This window comes from Eumetopias jubatus, unplaced genomic scaffold, assembly GCF_037043125.1.
Source record: "Eumetopias jubatus isolate StellerSeaLion01/CBP00866 unplaced genomic scaffold, mEumJub1_p1.0 scaffold_4, whole genome shotgun sequence".
In the NCBI taxonomy this organism is placed as follows: domain Eukaryota; kingdom Metazoa; phylum Chordata; class Mammalia; order Carnivora; family Otariidae; genus Eumetopias; species Eumetopias jubatus.
The window spans coordinates 59950307-59968251 of record NW_028274810.1 but is presented as its reverse complement, the minus strand read 5'-3'; the positions used below and the strand labels follow the sequence as shown (position 1 = coordinate 59968251).

Here is a 17945-nt window from a genome sequence, read left to right as displayed (position 1 = left end):
ATTTCACTGAGCAAAAATGCAAAGAAAGGAAATTCTAGAAGAAAACCATGTGATTATTAGGACTTACGAGATAGGCTAAACTTGCCAGGGCAGTAGAAGGCCCCTGGGTCGTAGGTATCACTGAGAAGACTCTCAGAGCCAGTGAGCTTCCATACACATCAATTACTAACACAATGTAATCCCAGTCCCATGTTGCCCTTTTAAGACGAATGATTACTATAAATTATATCAAGTAAATTTCATGGTTATTTCTTTCTCAAATATTTTTTTCTTCAAATTAGAGGAGTATAAATGAAATATATTTAGGGAAGGTCTGAAGAACCCACGTCTAGCTATCCCCAATGCTCATGAAAGGTACAAAGTATGCCGAAGCTGTCGACAAATTCTGTTATCATTCCTTTCAAAATATATCCAAAATCTGACCACTTCCCTCACTCTCTTCTGTCTCCATAATGTCTTACTAGGATTTTTGCAAGAGCCTCCTAAATAGTCTCCCTGATTCCACCCTTGCCCCACTACAGTCCACTCTCCACAGAGGAGCCCCAGTGCTCACTATAAAACACATGAGTCCGGTCAATTCACTCCTCTGCTGTTCACACCAGACTGAGTGATGACGGAACTAGCTTCCCTCATCACTTGAAATAAAAGACCTTACAATGGTTTAGAAGACCCTTCATGTCTGGTCCCTCTACATCTCAACCATTCTCCCCTCCTCCCTTACTCCATTCCACCTCCATGTCTTCCTGGCTATTCTCTGGACACATCAAACATACTCTCACTCTAGGTCCTGTGCACTTGCTACTTCCTCAGCCTAAAAGACTCCCTCCATATATTCACAGGATTTGCTCCAGGGCTTTTCCAGATTCTATTCAGTGAGGCTCTCCTTGACACATGAACACAGTCTAGTAAACCTTCTCGGCTGCCCAGCCCTCTCTACTACTTTTAACCTGCTCTATATTTCCCCCTCATGCTTATCACTACTTGACATACTACATATATGTTTGTTTGTTTATTATTTGAATTATCTCATTAAAATGTTAGCTCCAAAAAAGCAAAAACTGTTTTGTTTTGTCCTTGCTCACCCGGCCACATGATACAGAATAGTAGATTAGAAATGAGTATAAACAAATACTGATCACATAAACAAATGAAGGAATCTTGCGATTGTTTCTCATTCCAAACTAGATGCCGGCTATTATTCCTTCAAATTGCATACCACTACATTTTTACTTTTCTTATAAGTCATATTCCCTGTTGTATTAAGAATCAATCTGTACTTATCTTAGCATGAAATTATCAAGAACCATGTCTTATTTCTCTTTGTACCCCTGTACTTACTAGCATCATTTCTTTCTTATAATAGGAACCCAGTGTATCTTAAGCTGAATTTGAAGTCATACTGAAAGATAACTTTTATAATACACCTGGATCCCTTTTTATCCATTAGCAAACAGACCAATACCAAATCTTAAATTCCTAAAGAATATTCTGCTTTTATAACCAATCAACTAATTTAATTCAAGTGAAATAAAGAGAGATGTAGCCTGGCTTAGACATGCCTGACATCCATCTTGTACTGATGTGATAACTACAGAAAACATTTTGAATGAAGTCAAAAGATTTTCAGAACATAGTAAAAACTACTTGAGAGAAAGCTGCTTTTTAACTTGATCCATTAAATTCTACCAAAAAAGAAAGAATGCCACACAGCACATGCTTTATAAATAAATAACCAAAAAGCAAAATAATACAAAGAGATTTTTTTCTAAGAAAACAAATTCCAGCATCATTATCGAAATTAATAATTGACCCAAAAATTTTGCACAGTTCATTAACTGATATTTTTTAATAATTTTTATTTTAATCACCATACATTACATCATTGGTTTTTGATGTAGTGTTCCATGATTCATTGTTTGTGCATAACACCCAGTGCTCCACGCAGAATGTGCCCTCTGTAATACCCATCACCAGGCTAACCCATCTCCCCATCCCCCTCCCCTACAGAACCCTCAGTTTGTTTTTCAGAGTCCATCGTCTCTCATGGTTCATCTCCCCCTCTGACTTACTCCCCTTCATTCTTCGCCTCCTGTTATCTTTTTTTTTCTTAACATATATTGCATTATTTGTTTCAGAAGTACAGATCCGTGATTCATCAGTCTTGTACAATTCACAGTGCCCACCATAGCACATACCCTCCCCAATGTCTATCACCCAGCCACCCAATCCTTCCCACCCCCCACCACTCCAACAACTCTCAGTTTGTTTCCTGAGATTAAGAATTCCTCATATCAGTGAGGTCATATGATACATGTCTTTCTCTGATTGACTTATTTCACTCAGCATAACACCCTCCAGTTCCATCCACGTCATTGCAAATGGCAAGATCTCATTCCTTTTGATGGCTGCATAATATTCCATTGTGTATATTTACCACATCTTCTTTATCCATTCATCTGTCCATGGACATCTTGGCTCTTTCCACAGTTTGGCTATTGTGGACATTGCTGCTATAAACATTGGGGTGCACGTACCCCTTCGGATCCCTACATTTGTACCTTTGTGGTAAATACCCAGTAGTGCAATTGCTGGATCGTATGGTAGCTCTATTTTCAACTGTTTGAGGAACCTCCATACTGTTTTCCAGAGTGGCTGCACCAGCTTGCATTCCCACCAACAGTGTAGGAGGGTTCCCCTTTCTCTACATCCCCACCAACATCTGTCGTTTCCTGACTTGTTAATTTTAGCCATTCCGACTGGTGTGAGGTGGTATCTCATTGAGGTTTTGATTTGGATTTCCCTGATGCCCAGCGATGTGGAGCACTTTTTCATGTGTCTCTTGGCCATTTGGATGTCTTCTTTGGAAAAATGTCTGCTCATGTCTTCTGCCCGTTTCTTAATTGGATTATTTGTTCTTTGGCTGTTGAGTTTGATAAGTTCTTTATAGATTTTGGATACTAGCCCTTTATCTGATATGTCATTTGCAAATATTTTCTCCCATTCTGTCGGTTGTCTTTTGGTTTTGTGGACTGTTTCTTTTGCCGTGCAAAAAATTTTTATCTTGATGAAATCCCAATAGTTCATTTTTGCCCTGGCTTCCCTTGCCTTTGGCAATGTTTCTAGGAAGAAGTTGCTGTGGCTGAGGTCGAAGAGGTTGCTGCCTGTGTTCTCCTTTAGGATTTTGATGGACTCCTGTCTCACGTTTAGATCTTTCAAACATTTGGAGTCTATTTTTGTGTGTGATGTAAGGAAATGGCCCAGTTTCATTCTTCTGCAGGTGGCTGTCCAATTTTCCCAACACCATTTGTTGAAGAGACTGTCTTTTTTCCATTGGACATTCTTTCCTGCTTTGTCAAAGATGAGTTGACCATCGAGTTGAGGGTCCATTTCTGGGCTCTCGATTCTGTTCCATCAATCGATGTGTCTGTTTTTGTGCCAGTACCATACTGTCTTGATGATGACAGCTTTGTAATAGAGCTGGAAGTCCGGAATTGTGATGCCGCCAGCTTTGGTTTTCTTTTTCAATATTCCTCTGGGTATTCGGGGTCTCTTCTGGTTCCATACAAATTTTAGGATTATTTGTTCCATTTCCTTGAAAAAGGTGGATGGTATTTTGATGGGGATTGCATTGAATGTGTAGATTGCTCTAGGTAGTACTGACATCTTCACAATGTTTATTCTTCCAATCCATGAGCATGGAACGTTTTTCCATTTCTTTGTGTCTTCTTCAATTTCTTTCATGAGTATTTTATAGTTTTCTGAGTACAGATCCTTTGCCTTTTTGGTTAAATTTATTCCTAGGTATCTTATGGTTTTGGGTGCAACTGTAAATGGGATCGACTCCTTGATTTGTCTCTCTTCTGTCTTGTTGTTGGTGCATAGGAATGCCACTGATTTCTGTGCATTTGTTTTATATCCTGCTACTTTACTGAATTCCTGTATGAGTTCTAGCAGTTTGGGGGTGGAGTCTTTTGGGTTTTCCACATACAGTATCATATCATCTGCAAAGAGTGAGAGTTTGACTTCCTCCTTGCCGATTTGGATGCCTTTGATTTCTTTTTGTTGCCTGATTGCTGTGGCTAGGACTTCTAATACTATGTTGAATAGCAGTGGTGATAGTGGACATCCCTGCCGCGTTCCTGACCTTAGGGGAAAAGCTCTCAGCTTTTCCCCATTGAGAATGATATTGGCTGTAGGTTTTTCATAGATGGCTTTTATGATATTGAGGTATGTACCCTCTATCCCTATACTCTGAAGAGTTTTGATCAAGAAGGGATGCTGTACTTTGTCAAATGCTTTTTCTGCAACTATTGAGAGGATCATATGATTCTTGTTCTTTCTTTTGTTAATGTATTGTATCACGTTGATTGATTTGCGGATGTTGAACCATCCTTGCAGCCCAGAGATAAATCCCATTTGGTGGTGGTGAATAATCCTTTTAATGTACTGTTGGATCCTATTGGCTAGAATTTTGGTGAGAATTTTTGCATCCATGTTCATCAAGGATATTAGTCTGTAATTCTCCTTTTTGATGGGGTCTTTGTCTGGTTTTGGGATCAAGGTAATGCTGGCCTCATAAAATGAGTTTGGAAGTTTTCCTTCCATTTCTATTTTTTGGAACAGTTTCAGGAGAATAGGTATTAATTCTTCTTTAAATGTCTCATAGAATTCCCCTGGGAAGCCATCTGGCCCTGGGCCTTTTGTTTGTTGGGAGATTTTTGATGACTGCTTCAATTTCCTTAGTGGCTATAGGTCTGTTCAGGTTTTCTATTTCTTCCCGGCTAGTTGATACATCTCTAGGAATGCACCCATTTCTTCCAGGTTATCTAATTTGCTGGCATAGAGTTGCTCATAATATGTTCTTAGAATTGTTTGTATTTCTTTGGTGTTGGTTGTGATCTCTCCTCCTTCATTCATGATTTTGTTGATTTGGGTCCTTTCTCTTTTCTTTTTGAAAAGTCTGGCCAAAGATTTATCAATCTTGTTAATTCTTTCAAAGAACCAGCTCCTAGTTTTGTTGATCTGTTCTACTGTTCTTTTGGTTTCTATTTCATTGATTTCTGCTCTGATCTTTAGTATTTCTCTTCTCCTGCTGGGTTTAGGCTTTATTTCCTGTTCTTTCTCAGCTCCTTTAGGTGTAGGCTTAGGTTGTGTATTTGAGACCTTTCTTGTTTCTTGAGAAAGGCTTGGATTGCTATATACTTTCCTCTCAGGACTGCCTTTGCTGTATCCCAAAGATTTGGAACACTTGTGTTTTCATTTTCATTGGTTTCCATGAGTTTTTTTAATTCTTCTCTAATTTCCTGGTTGACCCATTCATTCTTTAGTAGGATGCTCTTTAGCCTCCATGTATTTGAGTTCTTTCCGACTTTCCTCTTGTGATTGAGTTCTAGTTTCAAAGCATTGTGGTCTGAAAATATGCAGGGAATAATCCCAATCTTTTGGTACCGGTTGAGACCTGATTTGTGACCTAGGATGTGATCAATTCTGGAGAATGTTCCATGGGCACTAGAGAAGAATGTGTATTCCGTCGCTTTGGGATGGAATGTTCTGAATATGTCTGTGAAGTCCATTTGGTCCAGTGTGTCATTTAAAGTCTTTATTTCCTTGTTGATCTATTGCTTAGATGATCTGTCCATTTCAATTAGGGGGGTGTTAAAGTCCCCCACTATTATTGTATTGCTGTCAATGTGTTTCTTCGCTTTTGTTATTAATTGCCTTATATAATTGGCTGCTCCCACGTTAGGGGCATAGATATTTACAATTGTTAGATCTTCTTGTTGGATAGACCCTTTAAGTAGGATATAGTGTCCTTCTTCATCTCTTATTATAGTCTTTGTTTTAAAATCTAATTTGTCTGATATAAGGATTGCCACCCCAGCTTTCTTTTGGTGTCCATGAGCATGGTAAATGGTTTTCCACCCCTTCACTTTCAATGTGGGGGTGTCTTTGGGTCTAAAATGAGTCTCTTGCAGACAGCATATCGATGGGTCTTGTTTTTTAATCCAATCTGATAGCCTGTGTCTTTTGATTGGGGCATTGAGCCCATTTACATTCAGGGTAACTACTGAAAGGTATGAATTTAGTGCCATTGTATTGCCTGTAAGGTGACTGTTACTGTATATTATCTGTGTTCCTTTCTGATCTATGGTGCTTTTAGGCTCCCTTTTTGCTTAGAGGACCCCTTTCAATATATCTTGTAGGGCTGGTTTTGTGTTTGTAAATTCCTTTAGTTTTTTTTTGTCCTGGAAGCTTTTTATCTCTCCTTCTATTTTCAATGAGAGCCTAGCTAGATAAAGTATTCTTGGCTGCATATTTTTCTCGTTTAGTGCTCTGAAGATATCATGCCAGTCCTTTCTGGCCTGCCAGGTCTCTGTGGATAGGTCTGTTGCCAATCTAATGTTTCTACCATTGTAGGTTACATATCTCTTCTCCCGAGCTGCTTTCAGGATTTTCTCTTTGTCTCTGAGACTCGTAAGTTTTACTATTAGATGTCGGGGTGTTGACCTATTTTTATTGATTTTGAGAGGGGTTCTCTGTGCCTCCTGGATTTGGATGCCTGTTTCCTTCCCCAAATTAGGGACGTTCTCTGCTATTATTTGCTCCAATATACCTTCTGCCCCTCTCTCTCTTTCTTCTTCTTCTGGGATCCCAATTATTCTAATGTTGTTTCGTCTTATCGCATGCTTATCTCTCGAATTCTGCCCTCGTGATCCTGTAGTTGTTTCTCTCTCTTCTCAACCTCTTTATTTTCCATCATTTGGTCTTCTATATCGCTGATTCTTTCTTCTGCCTTATTAATCCTAGCAGTTAGTGCCCCCATTTTTGATTGCACCTCATTAATAGCCTTTTTGATTTCGACTTGGTTAGATTTTAGTTCTTTTATTTCTCTAGAAAGGGTTTCTCTAATAACTTCCACACTTTTTTCAAGCCCAGCTAGTATCTTTAAAGTCATGATTTTGAACTCTAGGTCCGACATCGTACTAATGTGAGTATTGAGTAGGTCCCTGGCAGACGGTACTACCTCTTGTTCTTTTTGCTGAGGTGATTTTTTCCTCTTGTCATTGTGTCCAGAGGAGAATAGATGAATGAGAGAACAGAATGCTAACAGGTTAACAACGTCTCTAGCAAATATACTCTATACAAATCAGAAAAGACGTGAAACCAGGGGACAAGAAAGGGAAAGAAAGAAGGGAAAAAAAAAAAAGGAAAAAGAAAAAGATAAAAACAAATAAAAACAGAACAAAACAAAAAAAAACAGTATATGATCAAATATGATCAGGCTAGTGCATAGATCAGTGCCACACACTAGCTTTTGGGCATATTTTGGTCTGTTAGAAGAAAGCGCCTGCTAAAATTTTAAGGGAAGAAAGACTTATATGTGTACAAAATAAGGGTTGATACAATGAAGGGATTGAAGATGACTGTAAAGATGAAAATTATAAAAGATTTTATAAAAGGAATTGATAAGATAGAAGTTGTTTTTAAAAAGAAAGAAGATTTAAAAAGAAAAAGAAAAACGAAAAAAAAGAAAAAAAAGGGAGAGAATGTGATCAGGCAGGAGAATAGAACAAAGCCATACACTAGTGATTTAGGGTATATTTTGATCTGTTAGAAGAAATTGTATCTCAAAATTTTAAAGAGAGAACAACTTATATATATATGCCAAAAATAAGGGTAACTACTATGAAGGGATAAAAATATGACTCTAAAAATGAAAAATAAAAAGTTTTTTTTAAAAAGGGATTAATAAGATGTTTGAAAAAGGGAAAAAGAAAAATTCAAAAAAAACAGTTAAAAAATTAACTTTGAAAAACTAATGAATTATGGTAAAAAAGCCATGAATTCTATGTGCAGTATTCCCCTAGCACTGGAGTTCTCCTTGATCGGTAAACTTGGTCTTGGCTTGCTAGCTGTTCCTGCTGATCTTCTGGGGGAGGGGCCTGTTGCTGTGGTTTCCAAATGTCTTTGCCGGAGGCGCAATTGCCCGCCCTTGTGAGTCCGTGCTAAGCAAGCTGCTCCGGTTTGCTCTCAGGAGCTTTTGTTCCCTGCAAGCTCTCGGTACAGCTTTGGAGGACCAGGGTGAAAATGGTGGCCTCCCAATCTCTGCCCGGAGGAGCTGAGAACTCGGGGCCCCACTCCTCAGTGCGCCCCCAGAGAAAAGCAGTCACTCCCGTCTCCCTGGTCTCCGGCCGCACTCCGTGCTCACCCGGTCTGTGATGGAGCGTTTCTATGTCTGGCACCCGACCCCGTGTGGAGTCTCCAAACCCAGCAGATCTCTGCGGTGCGCTCCCGCGCCGCTCCTCCCGGGGGAGGAAGGGGAGTCTCCCCAGCCCTGCTGCTTGTTGGGTCCCTGCTGGAGGAGCAGTGGCCTGACTGGACCGCGGATCACAGTTTATGGCAACCCCGAGCTGAGAGCCTGCGCCTCGGCTCCGTCTCTGCAGCCAGCTTCCCCGCTCCGATACCTGGGAGCTCTGCCACACTCAGACACCCCCGGTCTTTCTGTGACCCAGAGGGTCCTGAGACCACACTGTCCCGCGAGGGTTCCACCCCCAGCTTAGCCACTGGAACGACATCCCTCAGTGGAGCCGACTTCTAAAAGTTCCGATTTTGTGCTCCGCGGCTCTATCACTTGCCAGAAGCGGCCGATGGAGGTCCCCTCCCCCGCCGTCTATCCTCCCGAATATCGCCTCGGATTCACTTCTCCGCACGTCCTACCTTCCAGAAAGTGGTCGCTTTTCTGTTCAGAGTGTTGTTACTATTCTTATCTTCAATCTCCTGTTGAGTTCGTAGGTGTTCAGAATGGTTTGATCCCTATTCAGCTGAATTCCTGAGACCAGACGAAATCCAGGTCTCCTACCCCTCCACCATCTTGCTCCGCCAACTGATATTTTTAACAAGCTTTTTAACAAAGGTTAAATCACCAAGAAAAGACTAAATTATGATCAATATGTATGAAAAATACATACTTTGAGTTTTAGACTTTTGCCAAATCAGTTAAAATTAAAAGGTATGATTCTAAAAAGGTTAAACTTTCACCATCAAGAAAAGTCAACGAAACAGCAATTTATTCCCCAAGACTTGTGGACAAGCAGGATTTTTACTTTTCAGTCAAATCCTTTAAAAACCAAGAATCCATAATTATAGTGATCAAAACATTTGATAGGCTAGACTAGAACTCTCTTTTTCCAAGCACAAGAAGCAACTACATTAAAAATAAATGTTGGTTAAGCGACTGCCTTTGGCTCGGGTCGTGATCCTGGAGTCCCAGGATCGAGTCCCACATCGGGCTCCCTGCTCAGCAGGGAGTCTGCTTCTCCCTCTGACCCTCCCCCCTCTCATGCTCTCTCTCTCTCATTCTCTCTCTCAAATAGATAAATAAAATCTTTTAAAAAAATAAATAAATAAATGATACAGTAAAAACAATGTCTTGCCTTATACAGCGTTAGCTAACCTGAGGTATGAGTCTATCCAAGTGCTCAGCTCGATTTCCATGAGAAGGGTGTGTGGATAACCATTCTGGCAACTTGGGATGGCCTTGTAGGCTATCTGCAAATTCCATCTGCTGCCAAAACACTGAACTGGCTCTGACATCCACACAAGCCTAAAACCAGAATTTAAAAAAAAAAAAAAGAGCTTAGTTATGAGAACATTTTTTAAAATTTAAATCATTACATTTTAAAACTATTTTCTATCATTATTTGCAAATGACATATCTGATAAAAGGCTAGTATCCAAAATGTAAAAAGAACTTCTAAAATTCAACATCCAAAAAACAAATAATCCAATTAAAAATGGGCAGAAGACATGAACAGAGATTTATTTCTTCAAAGAATACATACAGACGGCCAACAGACACACGAAAAGATGCTCATCATCACAGCATTAGGGAAATGCAAATCAAACCTACAATGAGATACCACCTCACACCTGTCAGAATGGCTAAAATCAAAAACACAAGAAACATCATGTACTGACAAGGATGTGGAGAAAAAGGAACCCTCGTGCACCATTGGTGGGAATGCAAAGTGGTGTAGCCACTGTGGAAAACTGTATGGAGGTTCCTCAAATAGTTAAAAATAGAACTACCCTACAATCCTTCAATTGCACTACTGGATATTTACTCAAAAAATACAAGAATACTAATTCAAAGGGATATATGCACCCCTATGTTTATAGCAGCATTATTTATAATAGCCAAGATATGGAAGCAGCCCAAGTGTCCACTGATCAATGAATGGATAAAGATGTGGTTTAATACACACACACAATGCAGTATTACTGAGTCATCAGAAAGAACGAAATCTTGCCATTTGCAGTGACATGGATGGAGTTAGACAGCATAATGCTAAGTGAAATAAGTCAGAGAAAGACACCATAGGATTTCACTCACATGCAATTTAAGAAACAAAACAAACAAGGAAAGGGAAAAAAAAATAAGAGAAAGACAAACCAAGAAACAGACTCTTAACTACAGAGAACAAACTAATGATTACCAGAGGTAAGGAGGGTGGGGGGAAGGGTGAAATAGGTGATGGGGTAAGGAGTGCACTTATCATGATGAGCACTGGGTGTTGTATGGAACTGCTGAATCACTAAATTGTACATCTGAAACCAGTAGAACTCTGTATGTTAACTAGAATAAAATAACAAAAAAAAAGCAACAAGAAACAAAAAATAAGTTATTGCAATGAAAAAAATATTTTCTTGCATTTTTATAAAAGTAGAATGTGCTCATTGCTTTAAAAAAAACTCATACGATATGGTATTAGAGAAGCCCAAAACTCTCCCTATACAGCACTCACAGATAATCCCACTCCCAAAGATAACCCACTATTTTCAGTATGACAGGTAATAAGAACATGTATTGAAGGCAAAAATCTTCCACACAAATTAATATTTTGTTTTCATAAAAATATGGATTTAAAATCTCATCTATTATTAAACTGTACTATAGAAATTTTATTCTTAATCTATACCACTAGAATAATTATAAGATTTCAAAGAAATGAAATTATATTTTTGTTACATTTTTAATGTTCATATCAATTTATCTACTTTTCCTCAGTGTGTGTGCTAAAGAACATATTTAAGTCACTCAAAATACCTTATAAAAGTATATCTTTTTTTAACAAATAGGATACATACGTCTGGAAACGTGTGTATAATTCCATCAGTCATATACATATACTTATCTACACAAAGAATATTTCTGGAAGGCAATTTAAGAAACCGTTAATAGTAGTAGCTACCCTAAGAGTATAAGTGGGGTGTTTGATGATGGAGAAGGAGAACTTTTATTTCTGAATTATATAAACTATATTATTTTTATAATATAACTACTTCTAAATCCTATATAGGGTGATTAAGTAAATATTATAATCATGTTCAATTTATTGACATTTCTAATTTTTTCTATGAGAAGTGACTGGATAAAGTGATTATATTTCCCAACTAGTTTACTTTTGAGTAAGACAATTAAGAAAAACTTACACCGTACTGACTAAAATGTGCTATCAAAGAGCCTTAATGTGCTTTCAGCTTTAAAACCATGAGATTGTAACACACAAAAAGGCAAATACACAATATCATGCTGATCTAGTCAACATCCATGCCACTCTTTAACACACACCATTAAAATATTTTCAAATGCTGGGAAAATGAGAAGAAAAAATAATTTGAAATCCAAGTAAATTTTACTCAATGTTTAAAACAATTATTTTTATTGTGGTAAAATGCATATAACATAAAATTTGCCATCTTAACCATTTTTAAGTGTACAGTTCACTGGTATTAAATACATTCCCATTGTTGTGCAGCCACTACCACCAAGCATCCCCATAGCTCATTTCGTAAAACTGAAACTCTGTATCTATTAAACAATTAATTCCCCATTCTCCTCTCACCCCTGTCCTGGGTGACCACCATTACAAATTCTGTCTTTATGATTCTAACTACTCTAAGTACCTCATACAAGTGAAATCATACAGTATTTGTCTTCTTGTGACCGGTTTACTTCACTTAGCATAACATCCTCAAGGTTCATCCAGTATTATAGCATATTGCAGAATTTCCTTCCTTTTTAAGACTGAACAAAATCTCTTATGTCTACACATTTTGCTTATCCATTCATTGGTCAATGGACACTTGGGTTGCTTTCACATTTTAGCTACTGTGAATAACGCTGCTATGAACATGGGTATACAAATACCTTTTTGAGGCCCTGCTTTCAATTCTTTTAGGAATATATCCAGAAAGGGAGCTGCTGGGTCATATGGTAACTGAATTTTATTTTTTGTGTGTGTGAAACTACCATACCATTTTCACAATGGCTTACCATTTACATTCCTACCAACAATGCACAAGAGTTCAAATTTCTTCACGTTTTCACCATTTGTTAATTTGTTATTTTGATAGTAGCCATCCTAATGAGTATGAGGTATTATAGTTTTTCTTTATTTTTTGTTATGTTAATCACCATATATTACATCATTAGTTTTTGATGTAGTGTTCCATGATTCATTGTTTGTGCATAACACCCAGTGCTTCATGCAGAATGTGCCCTCTTTAATACCCATCACCAGGCTAACCCATCCCCCTACCCTTCTCCCCTCTAGAACCCTCAGTTTGTTTTTCAGAGTCCATCGTCTCTCCTGGTTCGTCTCCCCCTCTGATTTACCCCCCTTCATTCTTCCCCTCCTGCTATCTTCTTTTCTTTTTTCTTAACATATGTTGCATTATTTCAGAAGTACAGATCTGTGATTCAACAGTCTTGCCCAATTCACAGCGCTCACCATAGCACATACCCTACCCAATGTCTATCACCCAGCCACCCCATCCCTCCCACCCCCTACCACTCCAGCAACACTCAGTTTGTTGCCTGAGATTAAGAATTCCTCATTTCAGTGAGGTCATATGATACATGTCTTTCTCTGACTGACTTATTTCACTTAGCATAACACCCTCCAGTTCCATCCACGTCGTTGCAAATGGCAAGATCCCATTCCTTTTGATGGCTGCATAATATTCCATTGTGTATATATACCACATCTTCTTTATCCATTCATCTGTCCATGGACATCTTGGCTCTTTCCACAGTTTGGCTATTGTGGACATTGCTGCTATAAACATTGGGGTGCACGTACCCCTTCGGATCCCTACATTTGTACCTTTGTGGTAAATACCCAGTAGTGCAATTGCTGGATCGTATGGTAGCTCTATTTTTCAACTGTTTGAGGAACCTCCATACTGTTTTCCAGAGTGGTTGCACCAGCTTGCATTCCCACCAACAGTGTAGGAAGGTTCCCCTTTCTCCACATCCTCACCAACATCTGTCGTTTCCTGACTTGTTAATTAACAAGTCTGGTCTATATGTCTTTTATGTTAATACCACAGTTTTGATTACTGTAGCTGTGTAGCAAGTTTTGAAATCTGAAGTGTGAGTCCTCCAGTTTTATTCTTTTTCAAGATTGTTTTGGCTACTCTGGTCCTTTAAGACTGCATATGAATTTTAGGTTTAGTTTTTCTATTTCTACCAAAAAAAAACAAACAAAAAAAGTCACCGGGATTTTCATAGGGATTGTATGGAATCTATAGATCACTTTGGGTACTACTGACATTTTTAAAATATTAAGTTTTCCAGTCAGTGAACATAGGATCTTTCTATTTCTTTATGTCTTGTTTCAGCAATGAATTTTTAGTTATCACTGTGTAGGTCCTTCACCTCCTTGGTTAATTCCCAAATCTTTTATTCTTCAAGTTATTGTAAATGGAATTGTTTTTATAATTTCCTTTTCAAATTGTTGTGTATAGAAATGAATTTTTGAGTGTTGACACTGTACCCTGATACTTCGCTGAATTAATTTATTAAGTTCAAACAGCCATTTTTCAAGTCTTTAGGGTTTCCTACACATAAGATCGTATCATCTGCAAACAAAGATAATTTTACTTCTACCTCTCTTTAATGTGGGTAACTATTACTTCTTTTTCTTGCTCTGACTACAAACTTCCAGTACTATGTTGAACAGAAGTGAAAGTGGGAATCCTTGCCTTGTCCCTGAACTTACAGAAAAAGCTTTTGGTCTTTTACCACTGAGTATGATGTTTGTTGTGGGTTTTTCATATATGGCTTTTATGATGTTGATGTAGCTTCCTTCCATTCCTATTTCATTATTTTAATCATGAAAGGGTGTTAAATACTCTCAAAAAAATTTTCACATCAATTGAAATGATCATGTGGGTTTTTTTCTCCCCTTCCTTTTGTTAGGTGTGGCATATTACACTGATTAAGTTTTATATGCTGAACCATTCTGGCATTCCAGGAATAAATCTCCCTTGGTTATGGTGCATATCCTTTTAAAATGCTACTGAACTCTGTTTGCTAGTATTTAGCTGGGGATTTCTGCATCTATGTTTTTAAGGGATATTGGTCTATAGTTTGCTTGGAGTGTCTCTGTCTTTCTATCAGGGTTATGCTGACTTCAAAGAATGAGTTAGAAAATATTCAGTCTTCTGGGAAAGTTTGAGAATTGATATTAATTCATCTTTACATGGTTGGTAGAATCTACCAGGGATGCTGTCAGACTTTATTCTTAGTTAGATATTGATTACTGATTCAATCTCGTTACTAGTTATAGGTCTATTCAAATTTTCCATTTCTTCATGATTTAGTACTGGTTAAGGTTTTGTGTTTCTGGGAATTTGTCCATTTCATCTAGATTATCCAATGTTTGGCATGCAATTGTTCATAGTACTTTCTTATACTCCTTTTATTCCTATAGAATCATTAGTAATCTCTGCACTTTCATTTCTGATTTCAGTAATTTGAGTCTTCTTTACTTTTTTCTTAGTTCAGCTAGCTCAAGTTTTGGCAATTTTGTTGATCTTTTAAAAGAACAAATCTTGATTTTAATGATTCTCCTCTAATTGTTTATCTAGTCTCTATTTCATTTATCTCTGCTCTAATCTTTACTATTTCCTTCATTTTACTAGTTTTGGGTGTAGTACTTTTTCTAATCCATTAATTTGTAAGTTAAGCTGTTCATCTGAAATCTTTGTTTTTTAATGTAAGCATTTATAGCTATAAATTTCATACTCAGCACTGCTTTCACTGCATCTCCTAACTTTCTGTATGTTGTTTTTGTTTTCATCCATTTCTAGTTTTTATTAAATTCCTGTAATTTCTTCTTCAATCCATTAGCTATTTAAAAGTATACCATTTGGGGGCACCTGGCTGGCTTAGTCAGAAGAGCATGACACTCTTGATCTCGGGGCTATAGGTTTGAGCCCCACATTAGGTGCAGAGATTACTTAAAAAAATAAAAATCTTAAAAAAATAAAAAATAAAGTATACTGTTTAATTTCCACTATTTTGTGAACTTTCCACTTTTACTTCTCTTATTTATTTCTAACTTCATTCCACTGTGGTCAGAGAATATACACTGAATGATATATACCTTAATATACAAGAATTTGTGGCCTAACATATCCTGGAAAATGTCCCATATGCCCTTGAGAAGAATGTGTACATTCTGTTGTTTTGGAATAGAGAATTCTGTAATATTCTCTTAGATCTAGTTGGTTTACTGCATTAAGTCCTTTATTTCTTTATCTTCTATCTGGTTGTTCTATCCATTACTCTGGGTAAAGCTACTAAAGTCTCCAACTATTATTACAGAACTGTCTATTTCTTCCTTCAGTCCTGTTAGTTTTTGCTTCATATATTTTGATAGTATGCAATTAGGTACATGAATCTTTATAAATGTTATGTCTTCTTGTTGTTTGAAACCTTTATTACTATATAATGCCATTTTTTGTCTCTTGTAATCTTTCTTAATAAAGGTCTATTTTGTCTGTTATTAGTATAGCCATTCCTACTCTCTATTGGTTACTATTTACACGGAATACCTTTTTTCATCCTATCACTCTCAACCTGCTTAAGTCCTTGGGTCACAAATTAGTCTACTATAGACAGCATATAGTTGGGTCATGTATTTTTATCCATTCTAGCAATCTCTGTCTTTTGACTGGAAAGTTAATCCATTTATATTTAAAGTGATTAATGATAAAGAGGGACTTACTTCTATGACTATGCTAATCGTTTTCTATATGCCCTCTACCTTTTTTGCCCTCATTTCCTACATTACTGTCTTCTTTGTTGACTTTTTGTAGTGAAATGTTTAAATTCTTTTCTCATTTCCTTGTGTGCGTATTCTATATCTATTTTCTCTGTAGTTACTATGGGGATTACATTTAAAAACCTAAGTTTATAAAACTCTACTTTGAATTTATACCAGCTCACCTTCAGTAACATATAAAAACTCTCCTCCTTCACAGCTCTGTCCCCATTCTCTTCAGTCTCTAATATAACAAAATTACATTACATATAACAAAATTATAACCAAAAAATAATTAAAAAAATAATTCTTTTAAATGCATTAGTCTCCTAAATTACATAGAAAACAAGATTTGGAGTTACAACCTAACCTTACAGTAATACTAGCTTGTATACTAATAGTTTTTTTCTTTAAAGGTATTTCTTAAACTGTGCAGAAACAAAAAAGTATAGTTACAAACAACTGTTACAAAAATACTAGCTTTTGAAATTGTCCATATATTTACCTTTACTAAGATCTTTATTTCTCCATAAAGCTTTGAGTTACTATCTCATATCCATTCATTTCACCTGTGGGACTCCCTTGAGCATCTTTTGCAGAGCAGTTCTGGTGGTCATGAACTCCCTCAACTTTTGTTAAACTGAGAATGTCTTCATTTCTTCCTCACTTTTGAAAAAGTTTTGCTGGACATAGGATTCTTGGTGACAGTTTTATTATTTTATAGCACTCTCAATGTAACAAACACTGTCTTCTGGACCAATGTTTCTGATGAGAAATCTGCTCATAATCTTAGTGCAGATCCCTTGAATGTGATGATTCACTTCTCTCTCGCTACTTCCAGGATTTGCTCTGTCTTTGGCTTTTTAAAGTTTGATTATAACATATTTCAGTGTGGGTCTCCCTGGTTCATCTTTCTTGAAGTTCACTGAGCTTCTTGGACATTTATATTTATGTATTTCAACAAATTTGGGAAGTTTTCACCCACTATTTCTTGAAATGTTCTCTCTGCCCCTTTCTCTCTTCTCCTTCTGGGACTCCCACGTTGCATATGTTGGTCCTCTTGATCATGTCCCCCAGGTCTCTTAAATCCATCTTTTTCTTCTGTTCCTCAACTTTGGTAATTTCCATTGTCCTAACTTCAGGTTCACTGATTATTTCTTCTGCCTGTGAAATCTCCCTTTGAATCTGTCTAGACTTTTGTTGTATTTTTCAGTTCTAAAATTTCTTGTTAGTTTTTTGGGGGGGTTCTATTGTTATACTGATATTTTCATTTTGTTCATAATCACCTTCTTGACTTACACTTTCCCTTAGTTCTTTAAGCATCTTTAAGACAGTTCTTTTAAAGTCATTGTCTAGTATGTCTGCCATTAGATATTCTTAAGGAACAGTTTCTACTAATTTTTTTCCTATGAATAGGCCATACTTTCCAGTTTCTTACATGCCTGTCCTTTTTACTGAACAATGGGCATCTGAATCTAGTAATGTAACTCTGGATATCAGATTCTACCCCTTCTACAGAGTTTGCTATTTTTGTTATTGTTTTGTTACTGGTTTTTTGTTTTTTTGTTTTTTACTTTTAATGCTTTCTCTGTACCTAAGGTAAGCCTGAGACATAAATATAATGTCTCCTCAGGATTTTTCTGGGCATGTGCAGTCACTTTCTAATTCTCCCCAAATATGCAGTTTCAAAAGTCCTAGTCTTTAGTACCTAGCTTCCCTCACCAAAAAGTGAAGTGGGGAGGTGGTGGGAGAGGAATATTACCAGATATTTAAGTCCCCTGGAAGTCACTTCAGCCAGAGGAGCAGGGTTTGCTATAATAGGGAGAGGTA

General features: G+C 37.2%; 1 protein-coding gene across 2 annotated transcripts in view; it reads right to left on the bottom strand.

Annotated features, from left to right (window-relative positions):
• Nucleotides 1-17945, bottom strand: part of OMA1 (OMA1 zinc metallopeptidase) — an 87549-nt gene that overhangs the window by 19347 nt on the left and 50257 nt on the right. For both annotated transcript variants that reach the window (XM_028106952.2, XM_028106953.1), the window contains exon 8: nucleotides 9455-9604. In XM_028106952.2, the coding sequence (XP_027962753.1) occupies nucleotides 9455-9604 (150 nt within the window). The remainder of the gene's footprint in view (nucleotides 1-9454; nucleotides 9605-17945) is intronic.